The sequence below is a fragment of the Ursus americanus genome, chromosome 2 (genome assembly GCF_024610735.1).
Source record: "Ursus americanus isolate L20-20 chromosome 2, mUrsAme1.1.p, whole genome shotgun sequence".
In the NCBI taxonomy this organism is placed as follows: Eukaryota; Metazoa; Chordata; class Mammalia; order Carnivora; family Ursidae; genus Ursus; species Ursus americanus.
The window spans coordinates 72,048,021-72,066,784 of NC_142128.1; the positions used below are offsets into that span (position 1 = coordinate 72,048,021).

Below are 18,764 nucleotides of genomic sequence, written 5' to 3' on the forward strand. Positions count from 1 at the left end.
CCACTCTTGAATTCAAACAGCTTCAACTGCTTGAAATGGTGAAATACCTTTGTGCTTTTCAAAAATCACATTTCATAAATGGCATTTATTCTATAGAATTAAAGTTTACTGAATAATAAATATAACTTTAAATGATGCAAGCTGTCAAAACCCTTGAATGTCAAAGTTAAAGCAGATAGCCCTGCATTATTTTTGCTACTTCAGAGAAGGAAAAGAAGCAAAATGAGAATAAGTAAAGGCAACTTCACCTTTGAATTTCTTCATCTTTGTATATTTGTCATAAATAACAATTTAAATATCCTTTGAGGTTAATATTCTCTGGTTCAGTGGGAAAGTACTGGAAAAAATTAATATATTCATGCATAATACGAGGCAACAGAGACTGAAGCATCTTATTATTGTAGCAAATTTTATTTTCAAATAACCATAAAAGGCATCCAGTTACTCTTCAGGTTAATTTATAAGATCATGCAAGATGTAAACAAGAAGTTCCAAAGGAAAAAAAAATGTTCCTGACAATTCTAAAATGTGAAGAAAAAGTACACAGAAATGCATACCAAGAACTTTCTACATATGGCTAATATCTGGATCTTTATTCTTGCCCGTTTTTTGTCATTTCAGCACAAGGTAAATGTAGTGCAAAGAAGCAAAAATTAATAATCCAAGGGGAAAAAAACTTGTTAATGTGATGCATGACAAAGGAGGGTTTACTACTATTAATATTCACAAAGAACTGTTGGAAGTGGGAAGTGATGATGGATAAAAATATCTATTTTACAGCACAGATAAAAAGAAATTTCATTGTGATTATATTGCTACTTACATCATATTCAGACTTTTCCTTGAGTACCATGCAAATTCTGAGCTCTTTTTTTCTTTTTCTTTTTTCTTTTTTTTTTTTTTTTAGCATTGGAAACAGGTAAAATAAAAATGGAAATCTTCCAGAGGGCATTCAAAATAACATATTAACTTAGAATTATAATATATTTTGAAAATAAGGTAAATGGTAATATTATTCTGAAAAAAAAATGTTGGAAGGGCAGAGTAGGTATTATAAAAATGTTTCAGAATCAATGGCAGGCCATAAAGAAAATAACTTCTGTTTTCCCATTGGCTGTAAAGCAAAGGACTCTGGTTTTACAATAGAGGGCTTTTATTTATTTGAATATTCAGTTGCTAAAAATATAAAATCCAAAAGGCCAATCCAGGGTTTATCTATGTATGGTTTCAAAGACCATACAATGACATTTCTCTAATTTGGACTAAGACCCAGTGTCCTTATTTAATCCTTGTGGCTAGAGACGATAACACGTAAAAGATATTGAATCACCTTGAGGAGTACACAAACTCTCTACTAGGAAAGCTAGCTTTGTTTAAAGCAGAGTTGAAAATTAAATAGCAAAACTCCACACTAATATAGGTGTTTATATTTATCTTTTAGGACAACAGTGTCCTCCCTAGAAACTCCTTAGGAGCCTAGAATGACATTTTTCCGTGTTTCCATTCCAGAACTTCCCACTTCTAACACTTTTCTCCATGATGCCCTTTACAAGCACGCTGCAATGGAAAATGAGATGATAGGTGTATGTGGTTTATAAAATACTTTGACTTCAAAGAAAGGTTATTGTAAAAGAATGTGCTGTGGATTCTACAGGGGTTTTGTTAAATAAAACTATCTATTTTTTAGGTGATGCTTTGGGTCCTTTCTTATGGAATTTTATCCTTATTTGAGGTATGAAAAACCTACCTACTCTGTAAGCATTAAGGTGGCCACTCAACCAAAGCTGACAGATGCTAATTCTCCGTAAAGCTTTTTTTGCCCGAGATCAATTTGCCAGGAGTTAGACTAACCCAGGCATCTGGGAGGTAGAAACTAGGAAATTTAGTACCTTGCTCCTGTCTAAGAAGTCCACATCCTTCTCTTCCATGCCCCAAAATAAGCGTGTGGTTGCCCAGACTGAAAAACCGCTGTACATCACGGGGAAGCATGACAGACCTTCCAACTCTACATCGCGTGCTTTTTTTCTCTTCCCGCTCACATAATGAGTGCTCCTTTCTTTTACTTTTCAAAAATGTGCCTGTTTCAAATTTGTATTATTTTTTTCAGATGTCTAATTGCAGTTATGTTCTTTCCCTCTTTGGTCTCCTCCCGCATTTCACATACCAGACAAATATTTAAAGGTCTGTAAAACCAGGCGAGACTCCAAAATATTTCTAACCGAAACTGCCATAGGTGACAGCACAGGGAAAGAAGGCAAAGCTGTAGGACAAGGATTTGAATAAACTGGGTGGAAATGTATTGGAAAATCTATTTAAGTTGCTATAGCCATGGATGAGGTTTCAATGAGGCATAAACATTCAAGTTAGTGACAAAACCAGCATGTTTCATGATCACTCAAAATAGTCTACTTGTCATGGTGCATTGCGTTTTTTTTTTTTTAGTAAGTTCTCTTTAAATTTTTTTTCCCTTTTTTAGCATTCAGGAAGTGAAAGCATTTAAGAAAACATTCAAAATTCTGAGAATACATGTAAGTGAAATATTTAATGTCTGTCATTCATAAAAGTTACATCATTTACATAGGGTTCATTTGTATATAATAAAAATTTCATCATAATGAAAAATTTTCTGGAAAGTTATATGTTAATTTGTTTAACATATGCTTTGGATATACAGCTAAATAGGAATCGTTAAAAAATTCTTTCTTCAAATATTCCCTTTAACAATTAAAAAAGAAAACCTCATTCCTAAATATTTGTTTTTCTTTCCACTTGCTCCTTTGTTTGTAATATCACATGTAATTTGAACTATGTAAAGATTGGATCTTTTCATAGTTCAGGATATATTTGTATACTTCAATAAATTTGCTCATTGCATAGCAAACATGTAAACTTACAGAGGATCTATAAATTTTACCCTAACAATCTAAAAACGTTGCTGAAATTTTACACAACGGTTTATTTATTCTTAGGTTTATTTTTTGTTGTAATTTGTGTTTTCTTTGTTTTTTTTTTTTAATTTTTTATACATGGGTCGATTGAATACAACAAATAAAAAGTCATGAAAAGTTAAAAACTAAGTAAGTCCTTTTATCCTAGACTATCGGAATTTCACCTCATTAGATTGTTTGGATTTTTTTTTTCCTAAGTATCACAAGTTGGAAATGTATCGTGCTGCCTCTTAAGACAGTGTTCAAAAGTAATTTCAACAGTGTGTATTTAACATAAAGTTAACTATGTTTGCATCAAATAAAATGTTTATTAATGAAAGCTATTTATCATACAAGAAACAGCAAAGATAAGTCATCATACAGAGACGTATAGAAGTGACAGATGTAAAAGTGCATGCAGAGATTTCTGTTTAAAAAGGAAGGAATAAACAATAATACTAAAATTACTGGGTTTTGAGCCTATACTCTCAAAGGAGCGATAGCTTTTCTTTGAATTTACAATTGGAAAATGCCATGAACAGATAGGACTAGTACACATTAGCAAGCAAGTGAAATGGATGTTTTTGGACTTTATTTTACAATTACTGTGCTTGACAAATGTGTGGGATTTTTTTTTTAAGCAATAATAAATTTCTTCAAATATGGGGTGGGCAGATTACCGCCAGGCTGCTCTCTGGTTTATACACGGCTTATCTAATTTTGTTTTAAACCACATAACTTTAAGCCTCCATTTGTGTTAGACACCATAAAGAACAGAATTTTTGTTAACATTCAGTAAATGACATTTAAGTCTCTCTCTCTCTCTCTCTCTCTTTTTTGGCTCAATAGATTTTAAAATGTATGATTATCATAACCTAATATTGTCTTTGTCTTCACTGCAGTGGATTTCCGATCAAACTTTTCCCCTTCTTTTAATACTTTAGGGAATTTTCAAACGTCGGGATGTTTGGCTGTAATGCCCCAAGATTTGTTCTCCCTGAAAAAAATCATAGTGACAATTTATTAACTACAGAGCAACTTGGCTTTTAGGGGTCTGCAATTTCTATTTTGATTTACAAATATCCATTTGTGCTCAATAGACCTAATATTAAATCTTAATCATAGTTAAGTTTCTTTTCATGCAATTACTTTATCTGCTAATTATCTTGTTTTTAATTCTAAAAATTAGGCGGAGTCAAATCCGTGGGGCATTACTTTTATTATAAGAAAATATATTTAAAGGTAATTCTAAGTTGAATTACATTGCATATGCAATGGTGTGTACATTTAAAATGAATCAGAAGTTTGGAAATCTGAAAACTATTTGTATGTTTGAATATTTAAAATTTTTTTGTATTACCACTTTAATAGCTTTTACATACAGATATTGGAAACACATTAGTACAATTAACCTTAAAAATAAAACTGATGGGAAATAAAACTCCTTAGATTCAAAATGGTTTATTCACACAAATTTAATAGGATATATCACAATTGTTTGGTCCATAAATATTTAGGGGAAATAGTTTCTATACAATGCATTTATCAATAAACAAAGAAACATGGACAATTTTGCTAGACCACTTACTGTACTATAAACACGAAGCTCAATATATAAGATTATTGAATTTATCAACTATATTTGAAAGAGTGCACAACTGCTTTCTATGACATGTTTGTCCCCTCTAACAGGATACACCATAAAAAGAGTTTCGGAAATAAGAGGTAAAACAGTACAAAACTAGTGAGGTGTCAAAAGGGCTTAAAACAGTTAATTTAACAAACAACACATATATCCTGATTTTTCACAAACTTACTTCCAAGTTATATCATAAGGCACATAGGAGAACTGAGTTATAATTAGTCTACTTAATAAAGTAGATCTATAGTACCATACATTGTTCTGTCAAAGAACAAAATTTATAAGTATCAATATTTTACCTGTAAAAGTGTATTAATAAGATCTCAGCCTTACCAAGGTTGTTTGGTCTGGTTAGTGGTAAATGCCCAAAATGTAATAGAAATATGAAAAGTCAAGATTTAAGCTCCATATAAGATGATAACCACACTTGCTAAATATATAATGGCAATCACACCTTTCTTCTGTTACAGTGTTAACTTATCTTCCACCATCTTTTTTTAAAAAATAAGCTACTTTCTGTGCTAATTTTCTAAAGACCCTGAGCAAAAGTTACAATAATGCACTTTAATGTGGGCAGTGAACTGTCAATATGTAACCACACATTTATACAGCCAGAAGGACACCTTTAAAATCTATTAAATAGCCACTTTGACCACCGAAGGAGATTTAAGGGGTCCAAAAAGTGGAGAATATGTGCAAAGTTATTCTTAACAATCCACTAAAGCAAGACATATATCTTGACTTCTTTTTTATTTATTTTTTTTTAGGAAATCCACAATCTAATTGGTATTTAACTACAACAGAAGCATATAGATGAACATTCACCACTGCCCAGACCATTAAGATTTTAGCTTAAATTAAAAGAAAAAAAATGCTACTGTAAACTAGGAAATATATTCAGATCAGCATCCACAAGGCTTCTGAGTTTATTTACTTTAAGACTAATAACTTTCAATCTGTAACGTCAGAAAAGCTTTTTTTCTGACAAATATATCAACCTATGCCAAAGTAAAATAAAGCAAAACAAACCAAAGATTTCTTGTTTTTGATATTTGTCTACTAAGGTTTTTTTAAAAAACATTATTCATATAGAATGCCAGATACAATATCATGGTACAGCTGAAGCCAATTAATAGATCTATTAACTAAATTATACTGATTTTTTAACTTCTTAAAAAATTATATTTTGCTTATTTCCATTTTCCCTAGGAAAAAAATTAATTTAGAAAGAATGGTTTTACAACTATCATTTTTAGCTTTAGGTTAAAAGTATAGAATTTCAAACTCTACATGGAATTTTCATAGATACCCAGGGAGTTTAAGTATTTTTCAAATGTTGAAAAACAAATAACTAACAAATTTTGCTGGGATGTACATCCCCAAAAAAAGGAAAAGTCACATCCTTGGAACAGATTTCCCACCTAATTAATCTTTAATATTTGGAGCTGCTGTAGATAATGGTTTTGTTTAATCATATTCCTCATTTGTAAGAAAAAAGAATGATCAAAACATTTTTTCAGTTTTAAAATTAAAAAAAAAAAACAATGTGAAGTTTTCAAAATTCCGTAAGTACACATACAATCGCAAGATTTTAAAAATAACTTTAATATTCTGATTCTTTATTAACCTAATCATTTAACTCGGAATATGATTATTTGCCCATCATAATACCACTTTTTTTTTTCTTCGAGATTCTGGAAATAAGTAACATACAATTTTAAGAGGCACTTATTAGAATAATTCAAAAACTCCCCTTACCAACTGAAAGATCTAATTAAAAACAAAAACAAAAACAAATACACTTTGTAGACAAAAAAAAAAAAAACCACTTTGTAAAGGAGACAATACTGTAAACTCATTTGCCAAGTGGCTGCAGATGCTACACACCAAGCTGTTGTTTTTATTTCCCAAATATCTTGTGGGTTAGAAAAAAAATCTTGTAAATAATAAAATAATAATTAGAATAATAAAAGAAGAGGAAGAATTAAAAAAAAAAAAACCAATGTTAGAAAAGGTTCGTTAAGGTAGTTTGTGAGGGGCTTCCGGATTCGTGGCTGTCCATGTTAGAGGTCACGGATGTCACTACAGTGATAGTGGGATTGGTCAGGTCTGTTAAAGTGGTCGCAGTGCCGGGTGGAGTAAGAGCGCCGCTGTCTGCTGAGGGCGGGGCCGGAAGCGACGTGCCATCAGCTTTATCAACACCCCCATTCTCCTGCCGCAAAAGGTTCCTTCTGAATTTGGCTCGTGCGTTTTGGAACCAAACCTGCAAACCAATCCCAATTGATTTCTTTACCGATGTTTATTTTATACTTATTTTTTTTCTCTTTCCTTTTTTTTCTTGCTTGCTTTTCTTTTCTTTCTTTTTTTGAATGTATGTTTTCTTTTTAAATATAATTGTTTGTTTTTCTTGGGAGAGAAGGGTTTTTTGTTGTTGTTGTTGTTGTTGTTGTTTGGGGGGGGCGGGTTTTGGCTTTCTTTTAGAACAGAGTAATTCAAGTAATGCTACAGATACTCTCTCAATTGCATATATCCCCCCAGCATTAACAAGTGCCACTTGGGACAATTGATGCTTAAGTGGAGATGCCATAGAAATGAAGGCACAGAGATAAAGGGGAAAAATATATCCTGATTCCTTAAATGTTTGTTATCTTTTGAGAATGGGGAGAGGCAGGATCACTGAAAGTTTCGCAAAGTAAGAATGACTTGTATGAAATGACCATCACTGATTTCAGGCTATCCTTGAGTCTGACACGTGGTAAGTAGTCTTTTCATAGGAAAAACCCAGGACCACAGACCCCAAGCAGCCAGAAACTGGTTTGTGGAATTTTAAGTGTCTGCAATGCGTCACTGAGAAGTAGAAGAGGATCACAGGTGACCCAGAGCAACCCACTATAATTTCATTAGTTGTATATTCTTACCATGATGAGTTTAGGAAAACAATTGGGCAGCAGATCTAACTCCCAATGTTTAGTTTTGAAACCTGGTTTACTAAAATGGGAAAATACTTGCTACAATTGGTTGCTGAGACACTAACCCTAGTTGTGGCTCAGGAGTCAGTGGGGGAAAGGGGGTCAATTTGCATTTGGAAGGTCATGGCCTGTGAGTGAGGCTGCCAAGAGTTTTCTGAAATACAAAAGCACCAGCAGGTTCCTCTTCAACTCTGCACTGAGCCTAGTGTGAATGGAACTCTCTAAAGCCACAACTTATACAAGTAACATCAGCCTCATTAGCAGAGCAGTGAGGCAAACTGCTGGCTTTGGTGGTCCCATCTCTCCATCTGTAGGGAGAAGGTAGCTGGATTTGAGAAGATCCTGGGTCTGTCTGTGGGCACCCTTCAGGAAGCCCCTGCAAAATTGCAGCCTACCCTCTAGGGAGATAACTATGATAAACTAATGAAAAGCAGTACAGGAAATATCTGTATTGCTCTGAACAGGGAAGAGAACTATTTTACTGGCAAGGGTAAGGGAGAGGTATACACAGCCAATGATGGAGGTTTCTTACCTGCAAAACTCTTTTGGTGAGGCCTGTTTTCTGAGCAAGCTGCTTGAGATCCTTGGCATCTGGGTTGTGGTTGATGGCAAAGTAGGATTTCATGGTCCGGAGCTGGTGGTGCTTGAAGGAGGTTCTCATGCGCTTGGTCTTCTGCGAGGGTGGGTAAGGCTGCTGATCCCGGTCCAAGTGGTCAGCTTCATTCTCATTACAACCTGTTGCGGTAACAGTGAACAAACAAGTGCTCAGTGGAAAGTCAGACATTAGTTGCAGGGATGGCAGGCTGTATAATGCTGTGATAATAAAGCAACAGTGGGAAAGGCTGTCAACCCAATTATAAGCGGTAGCTAGACAAAACAAAGAGGTTAATTGCCAAAGTCAGCAAAACCAGTCTCTTAATACGGACACGACCAAAGTTTATATAATAGAAAAGTATTAGATAAATCCTCTCTTTTGCATAATGGTTACTAGAAAGTTCAGGAAGACAAACAAGCCATAAGTGTGAAAGAGACATCCGAGAGTGAAAAGGAAAATCTCTAATGTATTTATGCATATCGGCACCTGCCCTTCCACAACACACACTGTTTTTAGAGATTCCATATTTTGTCTGTTTGTGAAAGGAGACATACTAACCGAAGGCACTGTTCCATCCGTGAGGGATATGCAAACAAGTAATTTCAGCTCACTCAAATGTGAGAGTTTTTGAGAGCCCACCAACTAAGGAAGAATTTAAGTCAGTTCCAATTTTTAGCTTTTTCTGATACTCCTAGAGTCTTCCCAATCAGGAAAAAGGTAGAGAGTAGCTGGAGAAAAGGGAGAAGTTACAAAATAAGAATTTGTAGATTTCCTATGTAATCCTAAGAATATTATTTTTAAGGGTTTTAGGCTATATCTGGTTGACATTGGACAATTCCAGGAAGAAAATAGTTTTCCCCTGGAGTTATTTTAATAAATATTTCTGAAAGAGAATGAGCTCAGACTTCTCTTCACTCAGTTCATGCCTGAAGCGTTCCCCACAGCTCACAGTTCAGAGACACTGATGACGCTTATTTCTCAGCTCAGATCTTGGCCCTTTTTGCTGTGGATGTGAGTGAGTGGGATTTGAGCTGTGCCCCCTGGCTGGCCTGGCAGAAAGAGGGTGACATCTCTCTCCTTGCAAAGCCCTGCTCATCATTGAGGGCAAAACAACCCAGCCTTTGAAACCAGCCTGAAAGTCATCATCCCCAGGATGTAAAGTGGCACATTTAAAAGGCCATTACCAATAACGTACTGGCTCTGCAAAGAAAATAGGATTACAAAATGAAAATATTTTGCTAAATATTGACTGATTCAGCCAACATTTCAACTTAAAGGACATTACTTCAGTTATTTATAGGATGCATTTTCAAATCTGATCATCCTACATTTTAGTACATTATAATAGGATATCTAAAATCAACCTAATCTTATCACTTGGTGGGGAGCAGACAAAACCCGAATCTGAAAAAAGCAAGGCATTTCTTAATATTAGGTCTTCTGCTTGATAAAATATTATTTGTCTGCTATGCTCTGGTTAGAATTATGTTCTAAAACTTATTTTTCATAAGTCAGCATATACACAGAAACAGTAGTTTTGGTCATCAACCAAGAGGTCATCACATTTCATCACAAAATCCCTTTTACAAGCAATTCTCTCTAATGTAAGAGGACATTATATTAATCATGAATTAATGTCTCCTTTGTTTATATTTCCATAAGATACATAAGTAGAGGGCACATTTGGCAAAAGAGCAGATAAGTTCATTGAGGGAAAGATTATATAACATTCACCTTTGTGTCCCCTAAGTTGAGTACAGGGCCAGGACTCAAAAGCATTTCACCAAGATTTTGAATCTTTGTTCATCAATAAAATTGAATGACTGTTAATGAAAAATCAAGTCAACACAAATGGATTCCAAGCTGAATATATACATACAAATGTTAAACATAGACTTCTTAAACTGCAGCAGAAGAGTAACATGTACTCAGAGATAAGAGAAAGAATGTACTTTACATTTTATCCTATTTTAGCCCAGTGGGGATATGTTAGGTTCAAATATTCCACAGAATTGTACTTTCATATCCTCAAATGGATGAAACAGCATCTTATGTCCTACTATAAAACTATACTTAACTCCAGTAAACTGAGCTATATTTCAGACAACCAGGTTATAAATGTGCCCACAAGAAAATGGTCAAAGAGGCACACCTCAGTCATTGGGGGCTTCTTCAAATATGATTTCATTCCTATCATATGTGAGCAACATGTAACTTTTCCTGAACAGCACATCAAATTGAATATTACACTTGGGATAGAAGACTTAACTTAGTGTTTAAATAATGCCCTTAGCCATTCCCCCACCCCACAATAATATTTTTTAGAGATGAGTATGATTCCTATCTTCAGTATGTACTTCATTAGTCTTTAAAACGAAGTCTATGAAAACTAATTATAGAATAGTTTGATTAAATTGCTTTTCTGAATATGCATTCTATATTCATTATTGCTGATTAACAACTCAGCAGATAACTTTAGTTCATTAAACACAATAATGGGACTTGTTTCCACATAGACTAAAATCCAGTGTATGAGGAGATTGTTAGCTCTTTATTAAACAGATATTACTGTGTGATTTTCCTGTGACAGTGTCATCATATTGTTCAACTTAAAAGAGCAAGCTGTTTCTTCCACAGAGTAACTCAGTGCATTATCCTAAATTGCTTGTGTTTAACTACAAATGCATTATATAAACTTGGAAGTGATTGTGTTTCCCCAGACTCTGCTTCTAAAGCTATATGTGTTTTCCCCCCTGAATTATGAGATGAAATGATAACGCTCTTAAAACTGCTTTAACCATACACCTCTAAGTACATATCTGGCATTATAAAGGCAGTGAGACGATCTAAATATTTTCTTTTCCATTCACTTATGAAGTGGTCATCTGGAGTAAAGTGAGTTTCTGTTCTGAAGGTGTGTAACCTTCTGAGAACTAACTGATCCCTGGGAGACCACTAGGGGTCAGTGCCAGGCTAATTTAACAACCATCAAGAGTTTTTTGAAGTTTGGAATCGAAGAAAACGTTAAGGAAGGGAGATTTTTTAAACTAATAAAAATGTAGTCTCTCCATTAACGCTAAGTTATCCAAATGAGAGCTGCCTATCCTAGACTAGATCTTCTTCTCACCTGTGGAGGGCTTCATTTCAATCCAGCATTCCAAATAAACTATGTCTCTTTCTAAAATATCTGTCTGGTATCTGCACAAGGAGGTATAAATTAGGAATATTCTCATTGAAAGGCATTTGCCAGATGTCAAGCACTAAATGATCTTTACCAAGTTTCACATCTTCTGTGGATGTCTTTGAATCCTAAACACATGTTCTGTATATGTTTTTTAAAATATACGAATGTATAAATTATATTAGTTTAGTGTTAGTGTTACTCTTTCTGAGACTAGGTTACATTTAACCAGAGATGGCAATGTAAGATCCAGAAAAAGCTAAAATCATGAGTTAAAACTCTGGGTGCATTTTATTTTCTACCGTTTAACATGTTTTAAATTTGCTGAAGCTTATCTTTTGCTAGTTTTGTAACAAATTGGCATTAGATTCATAAACACTTTTTTAATAGGGTTGATTTCTGTTCATATATCTTCAACCCAATTTCTCGAGCTTATTTTCATTTGATTTTAAAGAAGTACATACTATTCATTTGTATCTCTAGGAAAAGTCTGGAAAGGATGGGGTGGATGCTAATTAAGGGGCACCCAGTCTGGGGTGGTGTGATGTACAAACTCAGGATAGGGAGGCCTCGGCAACCCTTTCCCCCTGCATGAGCAAAACAGCATCACCTTTCTCAATAAACCTTGCAGCAGCACTAATTTGCAAACTAAAGACTAAGTGGAAGGAGATGTTCTTTTCTCTTTTTTTTTTTTTTAAGAAATAAATGTACACGCTCTAGAAGTAGGGGATACTAAATTCTGTTCTTAAATCTTCCCGGATCTTTCTAACATAAAGTAAGACCCAAGACAAAATCAAATTTAGCTAGTTAGAGAAAATAAACATTTAAGCGTGAAAACTAGGATTGCTGCCGCGTGGATAGAAATCACCTTTCTGCACACTTTCTCGGGGCTGAGGGATTCCCTTTCTCCAAAGGACTCGCTCGTTATGGGGGTCTCGGCCTCTTGGTCTCTGTCTCTGTCTTTCTCTAATTAGGGCATTAGGGCCTTGGTGAGTGGCTCGAGATTCCGATGTCATCTTCTATTAATAAAGAACAATTAGTGCCCTGCTTGTCCTGCTCCGGGGACCTCGCATCAAAGGAGATGAAATGAGCGCACTGGGCAAAGTGGCCCCGAACCAAAAGCCCCTGCGGAAGCGCAGCAGGGGCGAGCGCGAGGCCGCGACCCGCAGCCGGGGGTTGGCAAAACCCGGGGCTGCGCCCGCTGCCCTGCCATGAACCGGCCCGGGTGGGGTCTGTAGCGAGCCAGCCGGCGCTTCTCCCTTGGTCTAGCGACCCTGGCATGAACCCTCGAGGGACAAGTGCAGCGGCGCTGAGCTCCCTGGTCCCTAATCTCCGTGGGATGCCGCCCGCCGCGCTGACCCAGACGGGATTCCTTCTCCTCAGTTAAATCAGCCGACAACCCCAGGAGGGAGCCAAGCAGAAGGCTGGGGAGAGCCCGCTCTTCCAGAGAGGCTTTCCCTGAAAACTTCGGGCTCGGGCTCAGAGCAGGACTATTAGTTCCAAATGGTTCACACTGGCTATGTGACTGTGGATAAATCACTTATCCGACTGGATTACTTCCTTTACCATTGAGCCACAATGGGTCAGGCACCGTACCAGGCAGTGGGGACTGTAAAACAAAAACCAGCAAGATCTGTGTTCTTAGATGTCCATGCTTTAGCTGGTATCTGGGTGCTCATGGTGTCAGAGTGGGGTTGCCACAGCGAGGTCCCCAAGGTCCCTTCCAATAGAATGGACTCCCTAGCCTGAGTGCCCTGCCTCTAAGATTCCCATCCAGGGCTGGGCCCAGCAAGGGAAACCAGTCCTTAGTGCCCAAGAGTTAGCTTGGGGCTTTCCAGGCCCCTTTTCCCAGTGTCTGGAACTCAAAAGAAGAGCTTCCTTCCGGCATGGAGGAAGATAGGATCTGCAATATCCATCTCCATCCTCACCTGGGGGATGGAGAGCCGGGCATACTACCAACCATGGGAAAGTGGTGAATGAGAGAGATTGATAAATGATAGGTGTCCCCCAAAACAAGGAAGAACGTGTGCTCTCAGGCCTGTTGCCTGCATTTTGTTTTTAATTAAGAGAGAAGGCCGGTGGAGGACAGAAGAGCAGCCTGTCTCACCACTAAGCCTCCTCAGTGGGCCTAACCTGGAGCTTCTTTCATTTTTCCAAGGGGTCTGGAGGTCCGGATGATTTATCATACAGGGAGTGAGCTGGTTGGATGAGTACCCTGACCTACGGAAGGGGCGGGCCAGCTCAGCTATGGAGAGTGATTCCCACCCCTACAGCTGCTTTTCACCAAGATCAGGGATTTGGTTTTCAACACTCTTGCCAACTGTGTTCCTGATTAACTCTGGGCTGGTGACCACAGCCTCTGCCCCCTCTAGACAGACTGGAGTTGGGCTCTGAAGATTTTTTTTTTTTTCAGTATATAGGAAAACCTCCTCCAGGATCTATAATTTGGCTTCCACGCAGGAATTGCCCTGGGGCTGTTTTGCTCCAACTGGGAGCCAGAAACTAATGGGCTCATTAACTAATGGGCAACAAGGATTTGGCTCTGCCTGTTTGGGGGAAGTCATTGCAGCCCCATGGTCATGAATGTGTTTTTTGCCACAACCTAAATAAAGGTCTTTCTCTTCCCTCTCCCTTTCTCCTTCTATCCCCCTCTCCTTCTCTCTCTCCTCTCCTCCTCTCCCTCTTTCCCGTTCTTCTGAGTGAAAGGTAGTTGTACTGAGGAATGAGGCATGTTAAGCAAAACCCCCTCTTGCCACCAGATCTTGAATGGGAAAGGAGCTCCATGGAATCCTCCTCAGGAAGCCAGGCCAGGGCTGGAGGGGGGAGGAGGGAGTAGTAAGGGCCCACCTGAGTTGTAATTGACGATGTCTACTCCCAGCGCTGGGCTCTTCCGCTTCCGGGGCCGCCCTTTCTGCACGGTGCCAGTGCCATTGAAGTAAGGCAGGGCCAAGCCTCCGCTCTTGGCCGCCAGCTCGGTGTAGCTCAACTGCGGTGGATACTCCCCTTGCAAGAGGGTCTCGAAGTGGGCGCGGCAGTACACCAGGCTGTCCTTCATGCCAAAATGGTCACCCGTGGTCAGGGTCTTGTTGCAAGTGGAGCAGGTGAAACAGCTCAGGTGGTAGACAGAGTCTCGGGCACGCATGACCATCTCAGAGGCGGAGATGCCAAGGTGGCAGCGGGCACATCTCTGCACAGAGAACCTTCTGGAAAAAAAAAAGTCATGTCAGGGCGCTGGGTGAGGCAAAGGCAGGGCTATCTCCCACCCGTGACACCTGGGGTTTGGTCAGCAGTGGTCCTAGACTGACACCTACGAGGTCTCCGGGAGAAGAGGACACGGGTCCATTTGGTCATTAATTTTATTTGCTTATTGACCTGTTCTGGTGAAGCAGGACAAAGAACTCTTACATTAAAATGAGAAGAATAGAGTAACATCTTCAGTTTCCTTCTCTGTAAAGTTAAGATTTAAAAAAAAAAAGCCAAAAAAAAAAAAAGAAAGAAAAAAGTCCAACAACCAAACAAACCCGCACTAATTCAAACGCTAGGTAAAGAATATTAAATTGCAATGCCAAGGGAAAGGGTTTTATCCGTTACAAAACATTCTATGAAGGGTGGTGGTATTATTTATGGATGTGTGAGTGTGCGTGAAAGCATTCAGACAGACGCTTTTACAGAAGAAATCTAATTCTTTTTAAATCACCTCTCTCCCTTTGGTTGAGAGCAGAGCTAGGTCACTTGCACATAGTTCTCTTTCCCACTCCAGAAAAAATAACTGGGAAGCATCAAAAAACATCCCTGGAGTTTACTCTCCAGGCTAGCCAGCATGGTTCTAACAAGCAGTAAATGGAACTCAGAACTGAGTGGCTTGGGTTTCACCAACGGCGATTATTCCTTTCCATGGTCATTTACGCGGTCTCCCGCCACCCTCGCGAAAGCCTAACACCGGGTTCCGGCTCCCCGGGCCATCGGTTCAGTTCCAAGGTGCGGGTCTCGCCCAGTTCGTAGTAAACGGAAGAAAAGGAAAAAATACCCGCTTTAGTCTCGGTAGACAGACACATATTCATTCACTATTTCAAGATTTCTCCAGATTCCCTCTACTGAGCTGTGAAGTGTCGGTAGCGGGGGATATTCACCGGTAGCTCCTGACCTTGGATGTCCCTCCCACCCATCCTCACCGCCCTTCTTGGGGGTGGCGCAGCTTGAAGGCGTGTGCAGTGGACTTCCCCGGTCTCGGGATTGCTAACCGTACCCCGAAGGGGCGAAAGGTGGGGGACAGAGAGGAAGCTCCCGGGCTCGGGCAGGTGGCCCCGCCAGGTGTACCGGGGTGTAAGGGATAGGGGCGGGAATACCTGTAGTAATCCTCCTTGCAGTAAATGCTACCGTCCTTGGCGAAGCAGGTGAGCTCGGACTCCAGGGCCAGCTTACATTCACAGCACTTCAGGCACCTCAGGTGCCACTGTTTGTCCACAGCCAGCAGGTAGTACCTGTCCGAGATCTTGCCCCCGCAGCCGGCGCACAGAGCAGGCTTCTCGGGGCTTAGCGGGGGCATGCCCTGCAAGGCAAGCACATCGCACCGCTGAGGACGAGCGCGGTGGGGACGCACAACGCGGAGTTTCCTCCCGGCAGCGGGAGTTCCAGTCGTTCCGGGAGCATGGCAAGGGTCAGGGGCCACAGCACAAAGACAAACGTCGGGGAAAAGTTAGCGAGTTTTCCTTTTGCGACTCACTCCCTTTCTGCAGTGCCTGCCTGAACCCTGCGTTCGCATTCTCCCGGGGCTATTAACCTAAAGACAGGCTGGCCATCTCCACCCTCTTTTAAAACCTTAAAGACAGCCGTCCACCTCGAGCCTCTTTTAAAAATGCTAGGAGCGCATCAAGTATAGTTTGGCGGATGCTTTCAAACTCGAATATACATGCTAAAAATCGTAGCTTTCAACGCACACAAAATAAAACGATGGAAATTTTTACTGGGGAATGGAAAGGAGATTTGAACGAACACAAGATTGTTTTGAAACCATTCCATTTCTCTAATTTCTTACGGGCAGCGTTAAATTAAAAGGAAGGAAGAGATTATGATACCTGTGCTAATTTGTTCGACATTGTTTTGACCGGGGTATATTTGGCTGTTTTCTGATTTTCACGGATATTGGTCCTCTCCCTAGTAAGGGTATAAAAGTGCCTGTTCCCAGGAAGAGTCCGTTGTCCAGCCCCTCTGCACAGACCCCCTTTCCCTCGCATTAACATACCCGGGAGACCTGTGTCCTGAAAATCTGTTCAGTGCCCAAGTTCAGCTTTCCGCCGGCTTACCCATCGACCCAGCTGAAGATGAGGAAACCTCACTGTGACGAGACCAAACCGGCCACGAAATTCGGGTTTGGGTTGCTTTTTGGTTTTAAACAGGATAGCCCCAACAAGGAAAAAGAAAAAGAAGAAAGTAACCACTAGTCATTTCCCTCAAGACTAGCAGAAATCGGTTGGACTCCCCCACAAAACTTCGGTGGGCCTGGAAAAGTGAAGTTTCTTCCTTTTACAGACCTGGGGCCCTCCACGCTATATTCATGTTGCGAATGTGGAAACATCCACCAACTCGGCTACTTGGTGGGACCCAAAACACCACTGACCCGCCGGGCAGTCTACGGGGTTGGTTTGAGCTACGATGCCCGGTGTGATGCCGAAGGATCTACACAGCTCTGTTTGGCTGAAATCATTTCCGGAGACTTCTGTAGTTTTTCCCCCTCCGGCTCGTAAGTGGGAAAGGGAAGCACAGAGATTATTAATTGGTTTTCTTTATTAATTGGACGTGACTTTTATTTATATGAATAGTAGTAACAGTGGTAGTTTGATTACATCGTTTAAGGCTTAGAGGTTCTGGCGCATAGGCTAGGTGCCCCGCTCCTCCGGAGTTTTATTAGATTTCCCCCTGCACGATACACCCGCCCGGCCCGGAAGTTGAACGCAGTCTTGTTTCGCTAGAGGGGCCGGCAGGACAGCCCGAGACCCCGAAAATCGCTGGGTTAGGCAGTGCCCAGCTCCGAGCGTCCCGAGAACTGAAGGTGGCCCAGTCGAGTCTGAGTCCTCTCCAAAGATCCCGGCATCACACCCAGACTAGAGCCACCTGGGCTCCCGCTTGGCCGGGACGCCACGGCCGCGCGCGCCGTCCGCAAATTGCCCGCACCCAGCTCGCCCTCCCTGCTGCGATCCTCGCCGGGGTTGACGCCCGGAGTCCCGGGGACCGGAGACCCGCGTTTGAGGTCTACAGAAGGGGACATCCCCATCCTCTCACTCCCGGCCCTCCCTGCTCTGCCGGGAACAGCTGCGGCAGAGAGTCGCGAGCTCAGGGTCTCTGTTGCGTAGACATTTCAAGTCAGAAAGGGGTGTTTGTTAGCCCGGCAGGCAGTCGGACCGGAGAAAACCCACCCACCAGCCCCGAACGGACGTCCCTAGGACCCTCCATCCTCAACTCGGCCAGCCAGGGAATGGAGCCTGAGCTTCGCAGAGCGCGCCGGGGCGCCAGGCTACCGCCGCGGAGGGGCCCGTCCTTACCGCGTCGCGGCCGTTGAGCTGAGCGCCTTTGGCCAGGCGGGCCTCGGTCTTAGATCGGCGCTCCATCTCCTCCATGATGCCTTGGATGTGGCCTCCGGAGATCCCGTGGAAGAGCATGGCTGGGGGACGGAAAGGACACGAGTTGTCTTCTGCTCGGCACCCCACTATTTCCATATACACACGCCCGCGGCTCTCAGCTCATCCGAGTGAAGGAGCAGAAGGGACGGCAGAGATCTGCGTGTTGGAGGAGCGCAGAGACGCTCGGGGACGAAGGGCAAGAGGAAGAGGAGGAAGAAGAAAGAGGCAGACAGAGTGGAAATTGGTCTGCTTGGAAAAGAAAAAGAACAAGAAAAAGAAAAAGAAGGGGGGAAACCCCAGCGGCTCCCTGAAGGAGATGCGCAGAAAACAAACAAACGGGCGGAGGGGAAAGGAGACGAAGAAGGCGAATCTTACTGAGAGATCGAGTTACTAATGGGAAACAACTGCAGCGGGGAGGGGGGGGGGAGGAAAACAAAATCTGGTGAAGAAAGAAAATAGTTTTGAACACAAAGAAAGAAAAAGAAGTGCTATTTTCAGCGGTCCCTGGCTGCTTGCAAGTTCCCAGTGCCTGTAGGTTGGGTTGGGGACTGCTCCTGCCGTAGCTGTGTCCAATTTGTTAAGAGACTAAAGCCAGCCCATTTTTGATAATTTAGTAGGAGGAGTTCTCTCCCTGGAGCTGCCACGGATTTTTATTCAGACAACAAAGACCTGTCATACTCCTCTCAACCCCCTGGTGATGGGCAAGCAGGGACAAACATTACAAAGGGGAGGGGGCTGGAGGGGGGGTTAGTAGGAGGGGGCATTTACCTCCCCCCAACACACACACACACACACACACACACACACACACACACACACACCCTTCCAAGAGT

The 18,764-nt window shown here is 40.9% G+C and overlaps 1 protein-coding gene across 2 annotated transcripts; it reads right to left on the reverse strand.

Moving 5' to 3' along the window:
- Window positions 1-410: 410 nt before the first annotated feature.
- LHX9 (LIM homeobox 9) lies at window positions 411-18,481 on the reverse strand. Of its 2 annotated transcripts, none has more exons than XM_045787899.2 (5): window positions 17,854-18,481; window positions 15,661-15,863; window positions 14,162-14,517; window positions 8,071-8,273; window positions 411-3,924 (listed from the first exon to the last, which is right to left on the reverse strand). In XM_045787899.2, exons 1-5 carry the CDS (start codon window positions 18,025-18,027, stop codon window positions 3,868-3,870), a joined length of 993 nt encoding a protein of 330 aa, XP_045643855.1. In that variant the 5' UTR covers window positions 18,028-18,481; the 3' UTR covers window positions 411-3,867. The 2 variants fall into 2 exon arrangements, with proteins under 2 accessions (XP_045643855.1, XP_045643853.1); XM_045787897.2 differs by lacking the exon at window positions 411-3,924 and adding an exon at window positions 4,363-6,832.
- Window positions 18,482-18,764: the final 283 nt, after the last annotated feature.

Bases quoted from the DNA above. Each gene is read 5' to 3' on its own strand.
- LHX9 (XM_045787897.2), bottom strand. From the start codon at position 18,027: ATGGAAATAGTGGGGTGCCGAGCAGAAGACAACTCGTGTCCTTTCCGT. The intron at 15,864-17,853 runs GTAAGGACGGGC...CTTGCCTTGCAG, and splicing joins AGCTCAACGGCCGCGACGCG to GGCATGCCCCCGCTAAGCCC. The intron at 8,274-14,161 runs GTGGGCCCTTAC...TTACCGCAACAG, and splicing joins CATCGTCAATTACAACTCAG to GTTGTAATGAGAATGAAGCT.